Consider the following 15,959-nt stretch of genomic DNA (forward strand, 5'->3'; position numbering starts at 1 on the left):
AGACATGCTGCCCCTTCATTCCAACACTTTTTCGGTATGCTTTACTATACTAAATTTAAAATAATCTGCTCCTCTGCTCATGTCTTGAGTGCCTGTCCAGTGCAAGGCTTGGGGTAGGCCTCTGTTCTGATCATTTTCAGCACTGCTGGGAAAGGTTGGGCCCTCTGTAAACCTGCATTGAAGAAACAGGATTTGAGAATTTTATGTTTTACAGGAACACATGCAGACCAAGATCAAGATTCCAGCCTCAGTAGCTCCTCAGTACCAGCAGATGGAGCACAGTGGATGCAGGGGTTGTAATTCTTCTTCTTCTTCTTCCTATCACATGATTGGCTTCTTCAATTTGGTGGATGCTCAGCAGATGCCGTTGCTCTTCTCTTTCTCTCTTCCATGTCACCTTCTCGATCAGATTGCCTACGCAATTTGCTCTAAGAAAGATTCAAACACCAACACCCTTACAAAGGTTGCTGTTACCCACATTTATTTTGTGTCACCAGTGTGTTTCATGCCATGGCTTTCGATTAAGGCCAAGATTGAGGTCCTAGCCCCAGTATTTCACAAGTAATTGCGTGACATACAGACACAGCTCTTGGCATTTTAGATATAATTTGCATTCATCTGGTCCACATTGTTAGTTTTGCCTTGCCAAGTCATGTGTGATGAGTCTGACTTGAATACTTTTCTTTCATATATGGCCCTCCGCTCTAAGCAAAGGCACAACCCACCAGAAGACATTCATTCACAGCCATGTGTACGTTCAATGTAACAGGAGACCCCAGAGCGCTGACAGGCCGATGTTCCACACAAAACGCGACTGTGCTGAAATTTTAATACGTACATTTGTAGAAATACCAAGAGAGAAGAGAAGTTGTGTACTGGGAGGTGCACCAAAAGTGGCCTCATGCACAGTAAGGCAGCCTATCCTGGTGTCAGCAGACAGCAGATATAGTCCAGTGAAGCTGACGGGATCTCCACATTCATGGTTTGTTTCATTTTGTTAGTTCTGTTATCTGTGTATTTGCTGGAGTGAAGACCTGCAGTTGTCACTGATGGAGGACATTTCGATAGTAGAGCTGCGTTTTTGCACTGGCTCCTTAAAGATGGCACTTTAGAGGTGTGGCACAGTATCCCATTGTCAGTGCTCATGCGAAACACACAATGCAGCAACTGGTGAATACTGCTGGTTCTGTAAGTAATGCACCAAATCTGTCCATAACCCAGAGGTTGTGCCACCACTGTGGATTATTTGGAAAGAAGTCTTCATTGTTATGTGTCGTAAACTAGTAGTCCCAAAGCACATACAGTAAATCCCAAAAAGTTCCAAAAGTATTTCCAAAAAATGTCCGCTAGAGGGGAGTACCCCCGGCAAGTAGTAAGGTCAAGCCTAACTCCAACTCAAACAACAGGCTTATCCTGTCACTGGCAATAAAGTGACAATCAGTAGGGATGACCAGTGTCCAGAACTCTTAACATCGGGGTCCTGTCGCTCGGCACACATGTGAAAAGAAGGTGGCAGCAGAAACATGGTAAAGAAGTGCTAGTTACTGTATATAGTACCTTTCAAAGTGAGGTCCATCACAAGGTGGTTTACAAAGCTACATGAGAAAAGCGGGACTGCAGGATAAATCAAGAATGATAAATATATTTATATAAACACGATCATCTTAACATGGGGTCTTCACTGGCCTGATGGCAGATTGCTGAAGAAATTTAAATGCTCAGAAAAATAAGAATAAAAGAAAAAATATTATAAAAGCAGCAATAGTGATCAAACAAGGACAGGCAAATGATACATCAACAATAGTACTTCAGCCCTGCACTAGTAAAGCCCCTTAGCGTCCTTTATGGAAAGGCGCTATATAAAAGCAACATTTGCTCTTGTGCTTGTGCCTTACTCCATAAGTCTAATGTCTTGGCCCTTACCTTTCTGGTGTTCACTCTGTACGGAGTGGGTAGGAAAAAATGAAACTGAATGCCCAGCTCTGCCTTTCTGCCTGGAGACAGTGGTGGTCCAGCTGGAGTGGCAGCCCCTCATGTATGCCATTTCTTTCAAACTGTTTTGTGATTTTCTTTTTATTTCTCAGTGCTTTGAATGAAGCGTTCATTTCAGTGGGATGCCACAGCTCTGGGCTCAGTCTCCTGTCTGTTCACTGGCTGGCATATGCCATCTAAATTGGTCAATAAGAGGAGTTTGAAACCCCACAAGCGCCAGTTTTGTCTAGTGAATCAGACCTCCCCCATAAATAAGCATGGAGATGACGCTTTTGAGTGGTAAGTGGAGACAAGTCAGAGAGCCCTGATCATAAGCGTAAATTTCAGGAGTCCTTTCTCCCTCTGTCATGCCGTGTCACCTTTCTGGTCCCTGATTACATCTTTAGTCCAATGCCTGCCACTGTCAATGGCAGGGTCATCTTGGGGTCTTGTATCTAATATTTTCCTATTTTGTTTTCTGCCCAGTGAACAGAGTATTTGCCAGGCTCGAGCCTCTGTGATGGTGTACGATGATACCAGCAAGAAGTGGGTGCCAATCAAGCCAGGCCAGCAAGGTTTCAGCAGAATTAACATCTACCACAACACTGCCAACAATACCTTCCGTGTGGTGGGAGTCAAGCTGCAGGACCAGCAGGTGAGAGAAGCCCACTGTTTGCTGTGCAGTCCTCTGCCTGATCAGATTGCTCCTTTTTTAGTGTCCCATCTGTCATTTGCCCACCTCCTACAGAATCTGTCCATGACCCTTTCTGTACTGACCTGCCTGCCCCCAGTCCCTTTCCTTGCCATGTTGCCCCAGCCTTCCTCAGTGCCCTCATTTCTGATTGATGATGAGGTTTGAGCTCAAGTCCAGGAGAAGCCCCCTTTCCACACTTATGCCTGATAATATTTTTCTTTTCCTGTGATGGCAGGTTGTTATCAACTATTCCATTGTGAAAGGACTGAAGTACAACCAAGCGACACCCACCTTTCACCAATGGCGCGATGCCAGACAGGTTTATGGTCTGAACTTCGCCAGCAAGGAGGAAGCTACCGCATTCTCAAATGCCATGCTGTTCGCTCTGAACGTGCTCAGCTCACAAGATGGAGGTACAGTACACTTACTTGTTTTATGTTTTTAATGCAATGAACTGAAGCCCTCAGAACTTGCAAGGGTGCCCACATTCTAATGCTGGGGTTAGACCATCTAAGGTACCAAGTTTGGGCACTTCAAAAAGATAGGGCCTGCAAATGAGATCTATCAAATGGGGCACACAGGTCTTGCTGCTTTGATTAGGTTGGGTGCCCACATGCTTCTGCTTATGTTACACCATCCCAGGCAGCAACATGTGCCAGCTGTTACAGGAAGTGCACTGCCATCATTGTGTTACAGGTCACCAATCCCAGTCAGCTTAATTGGGCATCTCTAAAAGATAGGGTGCCCATATTTTCTGCTGAAGTTAGACAGGCCCAGCTATCACGGCTGGGTATTTCTGTTGGGCATGGTGGTCATGGTGACATGGTCCTTTGCAAAGGTCCAAGTCTTTAGAGTCGTGGTGCTTCCTGTTTTGCATTATGGTTGCGAGACATGGATGCAATCCAGTGACCTGAGGTGAAGACTGGACTCCGTTGGTACTGTGTCTCTTCAGAGAATACTTGGCTACCACTGATTTGACTTTGTGTTGAGTGAGTGGTTGTTCATGGAGTCCTGAATGAGGCACATTGCCTGCATTGTGAGGGAGCGTCAGTTACGGGCACTATGGCCAAGTGGGGTGATTCCTTGAGGGTGATCCGGCTCGCAGTATCCTCATTGTTGAGGACCTGTGCTGATGGACCAGGCCAAGGGGACACCCACGTAGCACCTGGCTGAGGCAGATACAGTAGATGGTCATTTCCAGAGGGTGAGACTGGACCGCGTTTCTGCCTGGGGGGTTGCCAACTGGGATCCAAAGCTGTTTTGACGTCTGGTGGATGTGGAAATGTGCTGTACCAGAGCATAGTCTCCAACATGACCTGACCTAATGGTGTCCACATCTTTGTGAAGCAGCGTCGCTATTGGGTGGGGTACTCTCATCTTCCTATTTATTGTACATAGGCCCAGGCAGTAGGCTCAGGCACCTCAAACATGTAAATTGTTCACATCTTTATGTTGAATTTAGATAGTGTCAGCTGGAAAGACCAGGCATCATTTTCAAGCAGACCACTCACATAGGAACATAAGAAATTTGACAAACAAGAAGAGCCCCTGCAGTCCATCAGGCTCATTTGTTTAGCTGATAGCTAAGCTGTTCCTACATCTCACCCAGATCCTTCTTAAAGGCTGTCAAGGTTTCTGCTACAACTGAGTCTTGGTAGTTGGTTCCAGATTCCCACAACTCTTCCTGACTTCAGCCCTAAATCCACTTCACCTAAATTTCCACTGGTATCTTTGAGTATGTGATCCTCCCTTAAGTTGAAAGAATTCAACTGGATCTACTTTATCAATGTCTTTGAGGAGTTTTGAAGACCTCCACTCAGTCTCCTCTGCTTGAATATAAACAAGTTTAATTCTCTGAGTCTGTCAGGGTACAACATATCTTTAGGTCCTGGGATGAACTTGCTTACTCTCTTCAGATACCTTCAAATGCTGCTATGTCATTTTTATACCGCAGTGACCAGAAGTGCACACAGACCCAGCCAGCAGGATTGAGCATCCCTATCAGATAGGGTACCCATATTACCTATCAAGGTTAGACAACCCCATATAGTGGGCTCAGGCTTCGGAATCACATGTGGAGCCCTCATCACTTCAGCCATTTCTGTTGTGCATGGAGATCACATCTTTCTTCAGAAGTATCATTACTGAGCGGAGTACTCACAGGGGTAGGCAGTCCCTGACATTATGGTCAAACATCTGAATCAGATCTGATTTCTTATATGCCTTCATACTGAGGTTAGGCAGTGCTGGTCAATGACATTGTGCTCCTTTCTCAGGTGGGTCTATCCACATCTTTCTCTTTAGGTTAAACAGTTTCAGCCAAAGGGTCCAGGCAGCTCAATCATGTGGGGTACCCATATCTTTCTGGTGATCCTAGCTACGAGGATCAATTATCTGTAAGGTATGGTGCCCATGTTTTCTGTTGAGGTAGGCAAGTCCCAGCCAATGAGACTGGACATCTGTGTCAGACATATTGCCCAACCCTTGACCTTTAGCTTTATATATATATAGAGAGAGAGAGAGAGAGATCAATCTTTGACTCGGGCAGCTTGTCAACTTGTTGTGTGGCAGCTGTACATGGCCCGGGGCTTCTAGGAAAGATGCTTGACTTGACCGAACTTGAGCTCCAATTAAACTGAAATTGTTGCTGATGACGTCTGATGCTGGAGCAGCTGAGGGGACCATGTGAAAAAAACGAGGGAACGAAGCGCAAAAAGTGTTTGCTCTGATGTGTTGATGCTTTCTGTGAAGAAGCATGTGAGGCATTTCCTGGAGAAGGAAGGCATAAACATTAGAAAGACAGGAACTGCCAGTGCGGCCTGGCCAAAGGCCTGCTCCACAAATGACGTGCTGGCGCCCTCTGCTGTGCTCATCTGGCACGCTGTGAGATTCCTGTTTCTGGGAGGATGTACCGCATGTGATGCCACTGAGCAGGAAGCACACTGGCATTCCTGTGTATCACTTAAGGGGGCACGCTGCAATGCCTCCTGCTCTGATTGGGTGGCACGCTGGCATTGCTGTTTCTGTGAGGGGGTACACAATGGTAGACTTGTTTCTCAGGGCTGTGGGCACAAAGTCATTCCTGTTTCTTTGGTTAAGTTGCACAGTGGATGTATTTCTTATGTTAGGGTGGTTACACTGGCATGGCGGTTTATGAATTCAGGGGGCAAACTGGTATTTGTGCCTGTGTGAGAAGGTGTGGAACTGGGACTGTGATTTCTGTGATAATGTCACTACTGGTATTACTGGTATTTCTACAAGTCTTAGCAGTGGCCGTTCATTCACTCTTTTTTCAATTGACTTAGTGACAGTGACTGTTCTGTTTTACCATGACGGGTTTGCTGGCATATTTCTGATTTGACCACAGGTGGGTATTCCTGTTTCTCTGAAGGTTAGGTGGTGCATTGTGAGGCTGGTGCCACTCTGTCATGCTTCCCTAGTGGCCTGCAGCCTGCCACGGCACAGGAGGCCTCTGATAAATTTTGCTTAAGAGGTGTCATGAGCTCGGATTGGCGCAGTGGGACTCTAAAATATCAGTGCCGTCCTTGGATTGTTTTGCTGCCATTTTCTTTTTGAAATCCTTGGTGGACAGAGGCCTTCTGGAGAGTGTGTGTAGTACACTGTCTAACCCTTTGGTGTTCCAAATGCTGCTCTGCCATTTGCCATCCTGCACAAACTAAACTGAGAAGAGTAATTCTGATGAGCTCAAGTGAAAGAGAGACAGACCAGGCATGCCAGGCGTGGGATCCACTCAGCCAACTACTCAGAAAGCGTCAGCGGTGCCACCAGCAGTGGGTATGGGCTGTTTGAGCATTGCTGCATTGGTCTGTGGTCCAACACCGTCTCAGAACCTCATGCTGTCTTTTTGTTTTCAGAGTCCAGTGGACTTTGCCCATCCTTTTCTTACAACCTACGGTATAGGCAATATCATGCTTTCCCGCCCCTGGCATGTTATATCTGCCCTGATTGTACTGGTTACCACTAGGCACTCTCTGGCACACTAATGTGGAAGGACTGTGAGCCTGGCACATGCTGAACCTACCTGTTAAGTACCGTATAAAAATATCTGACTGGCATGTTTCAATACAGAGAGCATGTGGTCCTCAGCCCTACCCTGTTTGGATTGGCATTTTTCATTGAGGCAAATGGAAACTTCAATAAACTTCTGCTCTGACTGGCACATGCTATCATGGCATTTTGTGAGCACTGTGGATTCATAATATTCCATAAGGGGCTTGGTACTGCTGTATACCTGCAATTGCCATGTTTAGAAAGCTGTTGCTGGCACTACACATTTCATCTGGGCACTGACAGTCTGGCATAGAACTGCCTACCTTTGATCTGCACATTTCATTTCAGTACCTGGAGTGTCATTCTTGGCACTGCCAAATACCAAGATTACTATTCTTGTCTTGACAAGCACATTTCAGATAAGAAGACTTGATAACTGGCATCTTTTAGTGAGAGCAGTGTTACAGTGCCTATATAAAAAGTTTTCACAAACCTCTTTTACAGTTTCACATTTTATTGTTATGCGACGTTGAATCCCAGTGCATTTAATTTGGCTTTGTTGATGCTGAGCAACAGAAAAACTCTTTCATGTCAAAGTAAAAACAAATCTCTGCAAAGTGGGCTAAATGAATTACAAATATAAGACATAAAATTATTGATCATATAAGTAATCCACCACCTTAAATGAGACACCATTAAATCCAGCCAACTGGTTTTAGAAATCCCAGAATGAGTTCAATGGAGGTCACCAGTCTGGAGTTTCACTTGATGGTTGTATAAATGCACTTCATCTACTTAGTTGTTCAGCCCCCTGCCAAGTGACTGTTAACTTGGAGGGGCTCTTCAGTTATGAGTGTCAGCTCCTCTCTTGAAATACAAACCTACTGAAGCCATTCACTGTCGTGCATCCCCCTCTGCCCTTATGACCCAATGCCATCTGTACAAATTGTCACAAATACTCTCCAGTCCACAGTGCCTTTCAAAGGTCTTCACCCTCTTAGAAGTTTTCACAGTTTACTGTTAAACAACACTGAATTGCTGTGAGTTTGACCTCAAAGTGTGTCAAAGCGAAGACAGATTTCTGCAAACTGTCATGTCGTGTCATTTTCTAACCCACTTAATCCAGACCAGGGTGTGTTGTTCTGGGATTGAAGCCTTACCCAGCTAGCATAGAGTGCAAGGCCGGAACAAACCCCAGACAAGTCAGCAGTCCATCGCAGGGTGAACACACACACTTACACTCACACCAAACACACACTTGGGCCAAGTTAGGGTTGACAATTCACCTAAACTTCATGTCTTTGGACCGTGGGAGGAAACCCACAAACATGAGTCCTAAAATATAAAGCACAAAATAATTTGTCAAACAAGTATTAACCAGGCGGCATGGTGGTCCAGTGGGTAGTGCTGGTGACTCGCAGTTAGGAGACCCGGGTTCTTCCTGCATGGAGTTTGCATGTTCTCCCTGTGTCTGTGTGGGCTTCCTCCGGGCGCTCCAGTTTCCTCCCACAGTCCAAAGACATGCAGGTTAGGTGGACTGGCGATTCCAAAATTTTGTGTGTGCGCCCTGTGGTGAGCTGGCGCCCTGCCCGGGGTTTGTTTCCTGCCTTGTGCCCTGTGTTAGGATAGAGCGGGTTGGATAATGGATGGATGGAAGTATTTACCCCAAGGCCAGATTAAGAACCCCCCCACAGGCCCCTGGGTGACTTAGCTCCTAAACAAAGAGCTGATTATATTTTTAACAAGGCTGCATACGGACACTGGGCTGTTAAATGCAGCTCAGTATTTCTCACTGTTGATTTTGGCACAAGAGTCCATCCATCCCTTCACCGATGGGAGGGCTTGATCATTTCGACACTTGGACACTTCATTGTTGCCTCAAGAGGGGTTGATTGGTGAAAAGGCCCCTTGTCATCAGCCTTGATGGTAGACTCACCCCCTGCTTTAATGTGACACCCCTAAATCCTCACTGGTGCAGCCATTGGTTTTAGTAGTTCCAGAATCAGTTCAATGGAGACCACCTATCTGGGGTTTCACTTGACTGTAGTGTAAATACACCTGTATGTGAAAGGACCAGATTGAGGTGAGTCAGTATGGTGGACTAACCTACACAATGAAGACAAAAGAACACAACAAGCAACTCTATGAGAAGGGGATTGAAAAGCACAAGTCAGGGGATGGAGATGAGAAAATCTCCAAGTGACTGAATATCCATTTAAATTAGTCATGAAGAAAAGGAAAGAGTATGGCAGCAGTGGAAATCTGCTAGAGCAGGCCATTCACAAAAACAGAGTGGCTAAGTGAGAAGATGACTAGTAAGGGAGGCCAACAAAAGGCCTATGAAGGAGTTGAAAGCTACAGTGGCTGCGACTGCAGAGACTGTGCAGACAACGGTTGTGCTTCACCAGTCGCAGCTTTATGGAAAAGTGGAAACAAAAAAAGAAACACATACTGTATGACATCTTGGCTAGAGTTTTCCACAAAGTACGGGGGAGACTCTGAAATCAGTTTGAGGATGGTCCTATGGTGTGATGAGACCAAAATGGAGCCCTTTGGCCACCAGCCTGTTTGAACACTGCACATTGTCAAAAACACACCATCCCTGCCATCAAGCATGGTAGTGACGGCATCATACTGTGAAGGTATCTCTCTGCCGAAAGCCCTGGAAGGTTCATGAGGGTGAAACGAATGCAGCAAAATCAAACAAAGTCATGAAGGAAAACCTGCAACCTGGGAGAAGATTTGTTTTCCAGCAACACGAAGGGCTCAAGCATAAAGCCAAAACAACAGAGGAATGGCTTCAGGACAACAATGTGAATGTCCTGGGTGGCCGAGTCAGAGTCCAGATCTCAATCCAAGTGAGAATTTGTGGCAGGGCTTGACAAAGGGCTGTGCACTCGAGATCTCCATGACACCTGATGGAGCTTGAGCAGTTTAGCAAAGAAGAATGGAGACAAATGGTGATGTGCAAAGCTGACAGAGGGAGGCCTGAGCGCACAACCTCAAGTCACAGCTACTAAATTCTGACTTGAAGGGGGTGAATACTTATGTAGTCAGTTATATTTTTACATATGTAATTAATTTAGGCCACTTTACAGAGATCTGTTTTCACATTGGCATTAAAAAGTCTTTTCTGGATATGAACTTTTCAGTCTTTTGTTTTCACCCTTCGGTTTACGTCTTGGCCCTTAAGTATGATTTAGTGTTTTGTTCTGCCTCCTCGACTCTCGAGTTCCTGCTTTTGACCCCGGGAGTTGATCATCTAGACTAGCCCCCTTCTGATTGCTTTCTCATTTCCGTTTCATTCTCTCAGTATAGATGTTCCCCCCTCGCCCTGACGGACTCTTCTCCCTCTTTAGAGCTTTGCTGTCTTCTCACTTTGCCATGCTGTTTGCTTTCACCCCCTGGCCACTCACGTGTTTTACCAGCCGAGGCCATTATCCCATTAGCAACTCTTTCACATCCCGAGTTTGAAGGCGTCCCCTGTCTGTGTGTGTGTCTCAGTGTCTTGATGGAGGCTGTGGGCGTGAGTGAGTGCACATCTGAGTTTTTTTTAAAGATGTGGTCTTTATTTTTAATTTTTGTACAAGCAGGCCTTTTCTCATTCGGCTGAGCTGCATCCTCCACAGATAATGAAAATAACACAAGAGAGCGATGCAGCCGGTCCGTGGGCTGCAGGAAGTTTTTTGCTTTTTTAACACTGTGGTTACTGGCCTGTGCTCTCAGCCTCCGGTGTGCGCTCGCACTTCTGTCTGTGCCCCCATGAATGTATCACTCCACCAGGCTGTGATTCTGTAATCCACCATTTAGCCAGTATGACTTGGAAAGTAAACATTTGACCTTCAGCCATCCAAAGACCTGCGTTTTATTGTACTGCAGCCAAATCAGGGGGCTCCTTTGGCACAGCAGTGGCAGTGAAGTCCATCCCAGTTGAGTGCTCCTGCATTTCTGGCAGCAGCTCCGTCTTATGAGAAGCTTCCCAATTTAGATACTTACTCGTTTGTGTCTAGTCAGTCAAGTCACAGAAGATCAGTTGGATCCAGATAGAAATGAACTTTAACTTAACATTACATCAAGCTAAAAATATTAAAGTCATCCCGTTTGTACTTGGGGCAAGCCATCCTGCCATGCAGCCCTGGAAGTAGCAGTGAGGTCGTGCACAGGTGTAATCTGTAACTCTTTGTATTTTGGCAAAAGTGCTAACAAGATACCCTATATTGCCAAAGGTATTGGGACGCCTGCCTGCACACACACATGAACTTTAATGACATCCCATTCTTAATACATAGGCTTTAATATGGAGTTGGCCCACCCTTTGCAGCTATAACAGCTTCAGCTCTTCTGGGAACGGTTTCCACAAAGTTTAGGAGTGTGTTTATGGGAATTCGTGACCAGGAGAGCCTTTGTGAAGTCAGGCACTGATGTTGGACGAGAAGGCCCGGCTCGCTCGCAGCCTCCACTCTAATTCATGTAACATCACATAACCGCACATTCTCACTCATGCTTAATTTAGGGTTATGGCAGCTGTAGCCTTACTGGGAACCATGACAGCAGCCAACACAGGACTGGGCACCAACCAGTCCATCGCAGGCCCCACTCATGTATGTACCCACCTGCCAGTTACATTAACATGATCAAGGGAGAACAACCAGAATACTTGGGGAAATACAAACAAGGAGGAGAAAGATAAAGACCGGCCTAAACAGATTTGCATTCAGCTCAATTTATTATTACAATCTTTAACATAATTCAGTGCCCCCCCATAATGTCTGGGACAAAGAACCATTTCTTCTTGATTGACCCCTAACGCAACACCACAGTTTAAAGTTACAATCAAACAATTCAGATATTGTGATTAACATGCATATTGTAGAGTTTCATTTAAGGGGATTTGCATACATTTCGGTCAGACCATGTAGACATGACAACACTTTTTTTCTTCATGGTCCCCACATTTCAAGGCACCATAATGTTTGGGACATAGTAAAGCCGTCATATTTCAGACTTTGTCCCTTATCCCTGCTTGAAGTCTGTGATTCATAGACATCTCCAAGTGCTGAGGATCTTCTCTTTTGATGCTCTGCCAAGCCACTGATGTAGCCATCTTCAGCTCCTGCTTGTTTTAAGGGCTTATCCCCTTAAGGTTTCTCTTCAGCATATAGAAGGCCTGCTCATTTGGATTTAAATCGGGTGATTGGCTTGGCAATTCAAGAATTTTCCATTTTTTCAGCTTTGATAAACCCCTGTGTTTCCTCAGCAATATGTCTGAGATCATTATCTTGTTGTAGGATGAAGCGCCATCCAATGTGTTTGGAGACATGACTGAAACTTGAGCAGATCAGATGTTTCTTTACACCTCAGAATTCATTGTGCCACTGCCATCAGCAGTTCCGTCATCAATGAAGACAAGTGCGCCAGTACCTGTGGCAGTCATACATGCCCAAGCCATAACACCCCCACCACCATGTTTCACAGATTAGGTGGTCTGCTTTGGATCTTGGACAGTTCCTTTTCGTCTCAGCACTTGCCATCACTCTGATGTAGGTTTATCTTTGTCTTGTCTGTCCACAAGACTTTTTTCCCCAGAGTTCTTCAGAGTCCTTTTTCTCAATCTGTAATGTGTCCATCCTATTTTTTTTGGCTAACTTGTGGTTTGTTTCTTGAAGTGTGGTCTCTCTATTTCTGCTCATGAAGTCTTCTGCAGATAGTTGTCTCTGACACACACACATCTGCCTCCTGAAGACTGTTTCTGATCTGTCAGACAGGAGTTGAGGGTTTTTTCTTTAGAACATCAGAACACTCAAGACGTGAATAGGCCATTCAGCCCCACAAAACTCACCAGTCCTATCCACTTATTTCTTCCAAAAAAACATCAAGTTGAGTTTTGAAAGTCCCCAACATCTTACTGTCTACCACACTACTTGGTAGGTTATTCCAAGTGTCTACCATTCTTTGTGTAAAGAAAAACTTCCTGATGTTACCATAGTGAGGATTCTTCTGTCATCAGCAGTGGAGGTCTTCTTTGGCCCACCAGTCCCTTTGTGATTACTGAGCTCACAGTGCGTTCTTTCTTCTTAATGATATTCCAGACAGTAGATTTAGGCCATCCTAAGGTTTTACTGATGTCTCCAATGGTTCTATTCCTGTTTTTCAGCCTCATAATGGCTTCTTTGGCTTTCAATGGCGCAGCTTTTGTTGTCATGTTAAGCATGTAGAAGCAAGCTGCAGTATCTTATGAAGCAACGAAACCCTCCTGAGTCGTCACAAACACCTGTGACGCCAATTGTCCAAAACATTAAGGTGCCCTAAAACAGGGGGACCATGTAAAAAAGGAGTTGTGATTTCTAGGTATGCGAAGTAGCCTTAAATGAAAGTCTGCAATGTGCACTTTAATCACGATGTCTGAATTGTTTGATTTGTAATTTTAAACTGTGGATCACAGGGGGAAATCAAGGAAACGTGTCTTTGTCTCAAACGTTATGGAGGGTACTGTAGGTGGTTTTGCAGCACTTCACAGGTTTTCAGATTCATAGCAGCCCAGTAACCCTAACATGATTTGTCTATTCCTTTTTATGCTTTAGGGCAGGTGGCATTGGAATGGAAGGAAACAAAAGTGTAAAGAACATTAAGACGTTTGTCAATTGAGATCGAGACCATTCAGTCCCCCAGGCTTGGTTGGTTAGCTAATGGCTAAGTCGACCTGATATCTCAATCAGATGAAGTCTGGTGGGTTTTGGCCAGTTAGCCACTAATCCAGGCTTTGTCCAGTCACATATTCCAGACTGTGACGGTACCAGCTGGGCCATGAGGTTGCCGTTTCTCCATTCTAATGTGGCTTCTAGCTGAGTGATCTCTTGTTCAAAAGTGGGTTGATTGTTTAACATGAGCAGAATTATAACATGTTACCAAAAGAAGGGATGGCCACAGCTCCGAGGCATTGATTACAACCCCTCACAATAAGACTTGCTGGAACGACAACTGCCTGACTCCGTGTTTGCTATTTCTGGACTCAGTCCGAAACCAGTTCAGCGAAACTGAGTAAATATCTGGAGTAAAATGGTGACTCTTGAATAACAACATTTATTAATTTATTCAACATTTATTGAATGGCACATATTCATAAGCAGGATGTAGCCCAAAGTGCTTTGCATGATATCAAAGAAAATGTTGCAAGATAAGGAAAAACAAATTAAAAATAGATAAGAATAAAAATTAATAAATAACATGCAAGAAACAAATCCGTAGGCACCTACATAACATAGATATATACTGTAATTAATGGAAAAGCAGATTCCTTACATATGGATTTGTTTTTGAAGTCTCTAAAGATAAGTTTTGATGTTATGGGCAGATGGCTGGGGAGGGTACAAAAATATTAGAAAACTCCAAATAAGTTGCAGAAAAAAAAGCTAAATCTGCCAAAAGACCACCCTGCCCCTGTGGGTATTCCACCTCACATGGATGTGCTTATGTGGTTCTTATTGTTTTCTAGTCTTCATCCTAGAAGATTCAATGCAGAGGGTCTTGTCGACCTTTGGAGTTTCTGCTTTAATGTGAGCATCTCAGGCGGCTGCACTGGACGTTGATCCGGTGGTGCTGGCACAAAACGTCACCACAGAAAAACGGAAAGGAAAGCAGAGATTAATGATGATAGCAAAAAACCTGAAGAATATGATTGTTTTAAGCATGTATTGTCTGTTGGGAGTAGAACTAAAAAGCCGTAGAACTGTGAAAAAGCCGTGTTAAAAAAGTGGATTTTAAAATGGTGTTAGCCTGGCGTATCTCTGCTGGTAACGTATTTCAGATTTCTGGTGCATAACAGCAAAAAGCTGCCTCACCACTTCTTTTAAGCTTTCTTCTTGGAATAGTAAGCAGACCACCATTAGAATGATCTAAGGGGACAGGATAGGAAGGACAAAGCTTATTTAGAGCTTTATCTACCATTAGTAGTATTTTAAAATCAATTCTAAAGGACACAGGTATCCAATGTAATGAAGTGAAGACTGGTGAGATTTGCTCAGATTTTCTTTTCCTAGTTAGGGTTCTTGCTGCTGCATTCTGGACTAAGCGTAACTGATTGATGTCTTTCTTAGGTAGTCCCGTTAGGAGTGTGTTACAGTAATCTAGTCGACTAAAAACAAAAGTGTGAATTCATTTCTCAGCATCTTTCAGGATTAGAAGAGGTTTGCCCCTTTAAGCCGTCTGCTCCTCTTTTCCGCCTGACCGCAGAACAATTTTACCGTTCCCGTTCCCATTCCCATTTGGGATCTATAGGCATTGACTTTGTTTGTAAGTGCAGGCCACAGGCCAGATTTTGTGTTTCATGGCCAAGCCTGCTCTGAGTTTTTAGGCCTACTGTGGAGTTGCAGGCCTTTTTTGACGTTTTGTGGGCCCAAAATAACAACACAACAACATCATATAGTTGATTGTAGTGGAAGAGTTCATTGACTAAATGCTACAAATAAAAACTAAATTAGTAATTTATAGCCATTGTTTCACTTTCTTTCTGGATTAACTTGAAGGAGGAAAGAGAATGAGCTGGAGCACATGCGATCAATGTGTTAAACTATTCAAATCTGCTAAATACTAGTTCTTAAACACACCTACTGGTGTTACTTGGACACATCTTCAGTGGTGAACCTGGGGTCGTGGGGTGTTTTGGGCCTTTAATCATCAGATACCCTTGCCCAGGTGACCCAGCCATGGTTTGTGAACCCCTGATTTCTCTCTAAGTGGCACACTACTCCACAGTTGCCCCCTCCAGAGCCATAGCCACTGTGAGTCTTTTTCCAAAGCCCCCGAGTGTTTTTGGTAGTTCTGTTGCATTGCAGTCCTCTTACTCCAAGTCGTTTGAGAGTTTGCTGTAAAGAATGGTCCACAAAGCCCTGGCATCCTACAGCTGGTTGTCCAGCCATTCCTCCTGTAACAAGTTCTGTATATTTTGCCTTTTTGCATTCATTGACTTCCTCCATTCGGTTTTCATAGGGGACAGTAAGTTCCAACAGGACCATGTGCTTTGAAGACACAATGTCTGGGAGGAGTGAAGTGGTTGTGATGTTTTCTTGGCACTTAATCTGCCTTCCTAGATATCAAGCTGCCAGTCCCAAGCCACACCAATAGTGTGCCTTCTCTCCAGCTTTGATGATGGGGATGAACTTCTTAGGAGCATGCTGATTCTTACTGTCCTCAATCGCTATTCTGATTGTATCTTCCAAAGACCTTACAACCTGGTCATGGCACCTTTCTCCTGTCACCAACACCTTTGGGCAGAAACTAAGTATGT

General features: G+C 44.6%; 1 protein-coding gene across 6 annotated transcripts in view; it reads left to right on the top strand.

Annotated features, from left to right (window-relative positions):
* Positions 1 to 15,959, top strand: part of LOC114667188 (ena/VASP-like protein) — a 144,518-nt gene that overhangs the window by 94,688 nt on the left and 33,871 nt on the right. For all 6 annotated transcript variants that reach the window (XM_028822394.2, XM_028822395.2, XM_028822392.2 and 3 more), the window contains exons 2-3: positions 2,458 to 2,626; positions 2,901 to 3,078. In XM_028822394.2, the coding sequence (XP_028678227.1) occupies positions 2,458 to 2,626; positions 2,901 to 3,078 (347 nt within the window). The remainder of the gene's footprint in view (positions 1 to 2,457; positions 2,627 to 2,900; positions 3,079 to 15,959) is intronic.

Source organism: Erpetoichthys calabaricus, chromosome 16 (genome assembly GCF_900747795.2).
Source record: "Erpetoichthys calabaricus chromosome 16, fErpCal1.3, whole genome shotgun sequence".
Lineage (NCBI taxonomy): Eukaryota > Metazoa > Chordata > Cladistia > Polypteriformes > Polypteridae > Erpetoichthys > Erpetoichthys calabaricus.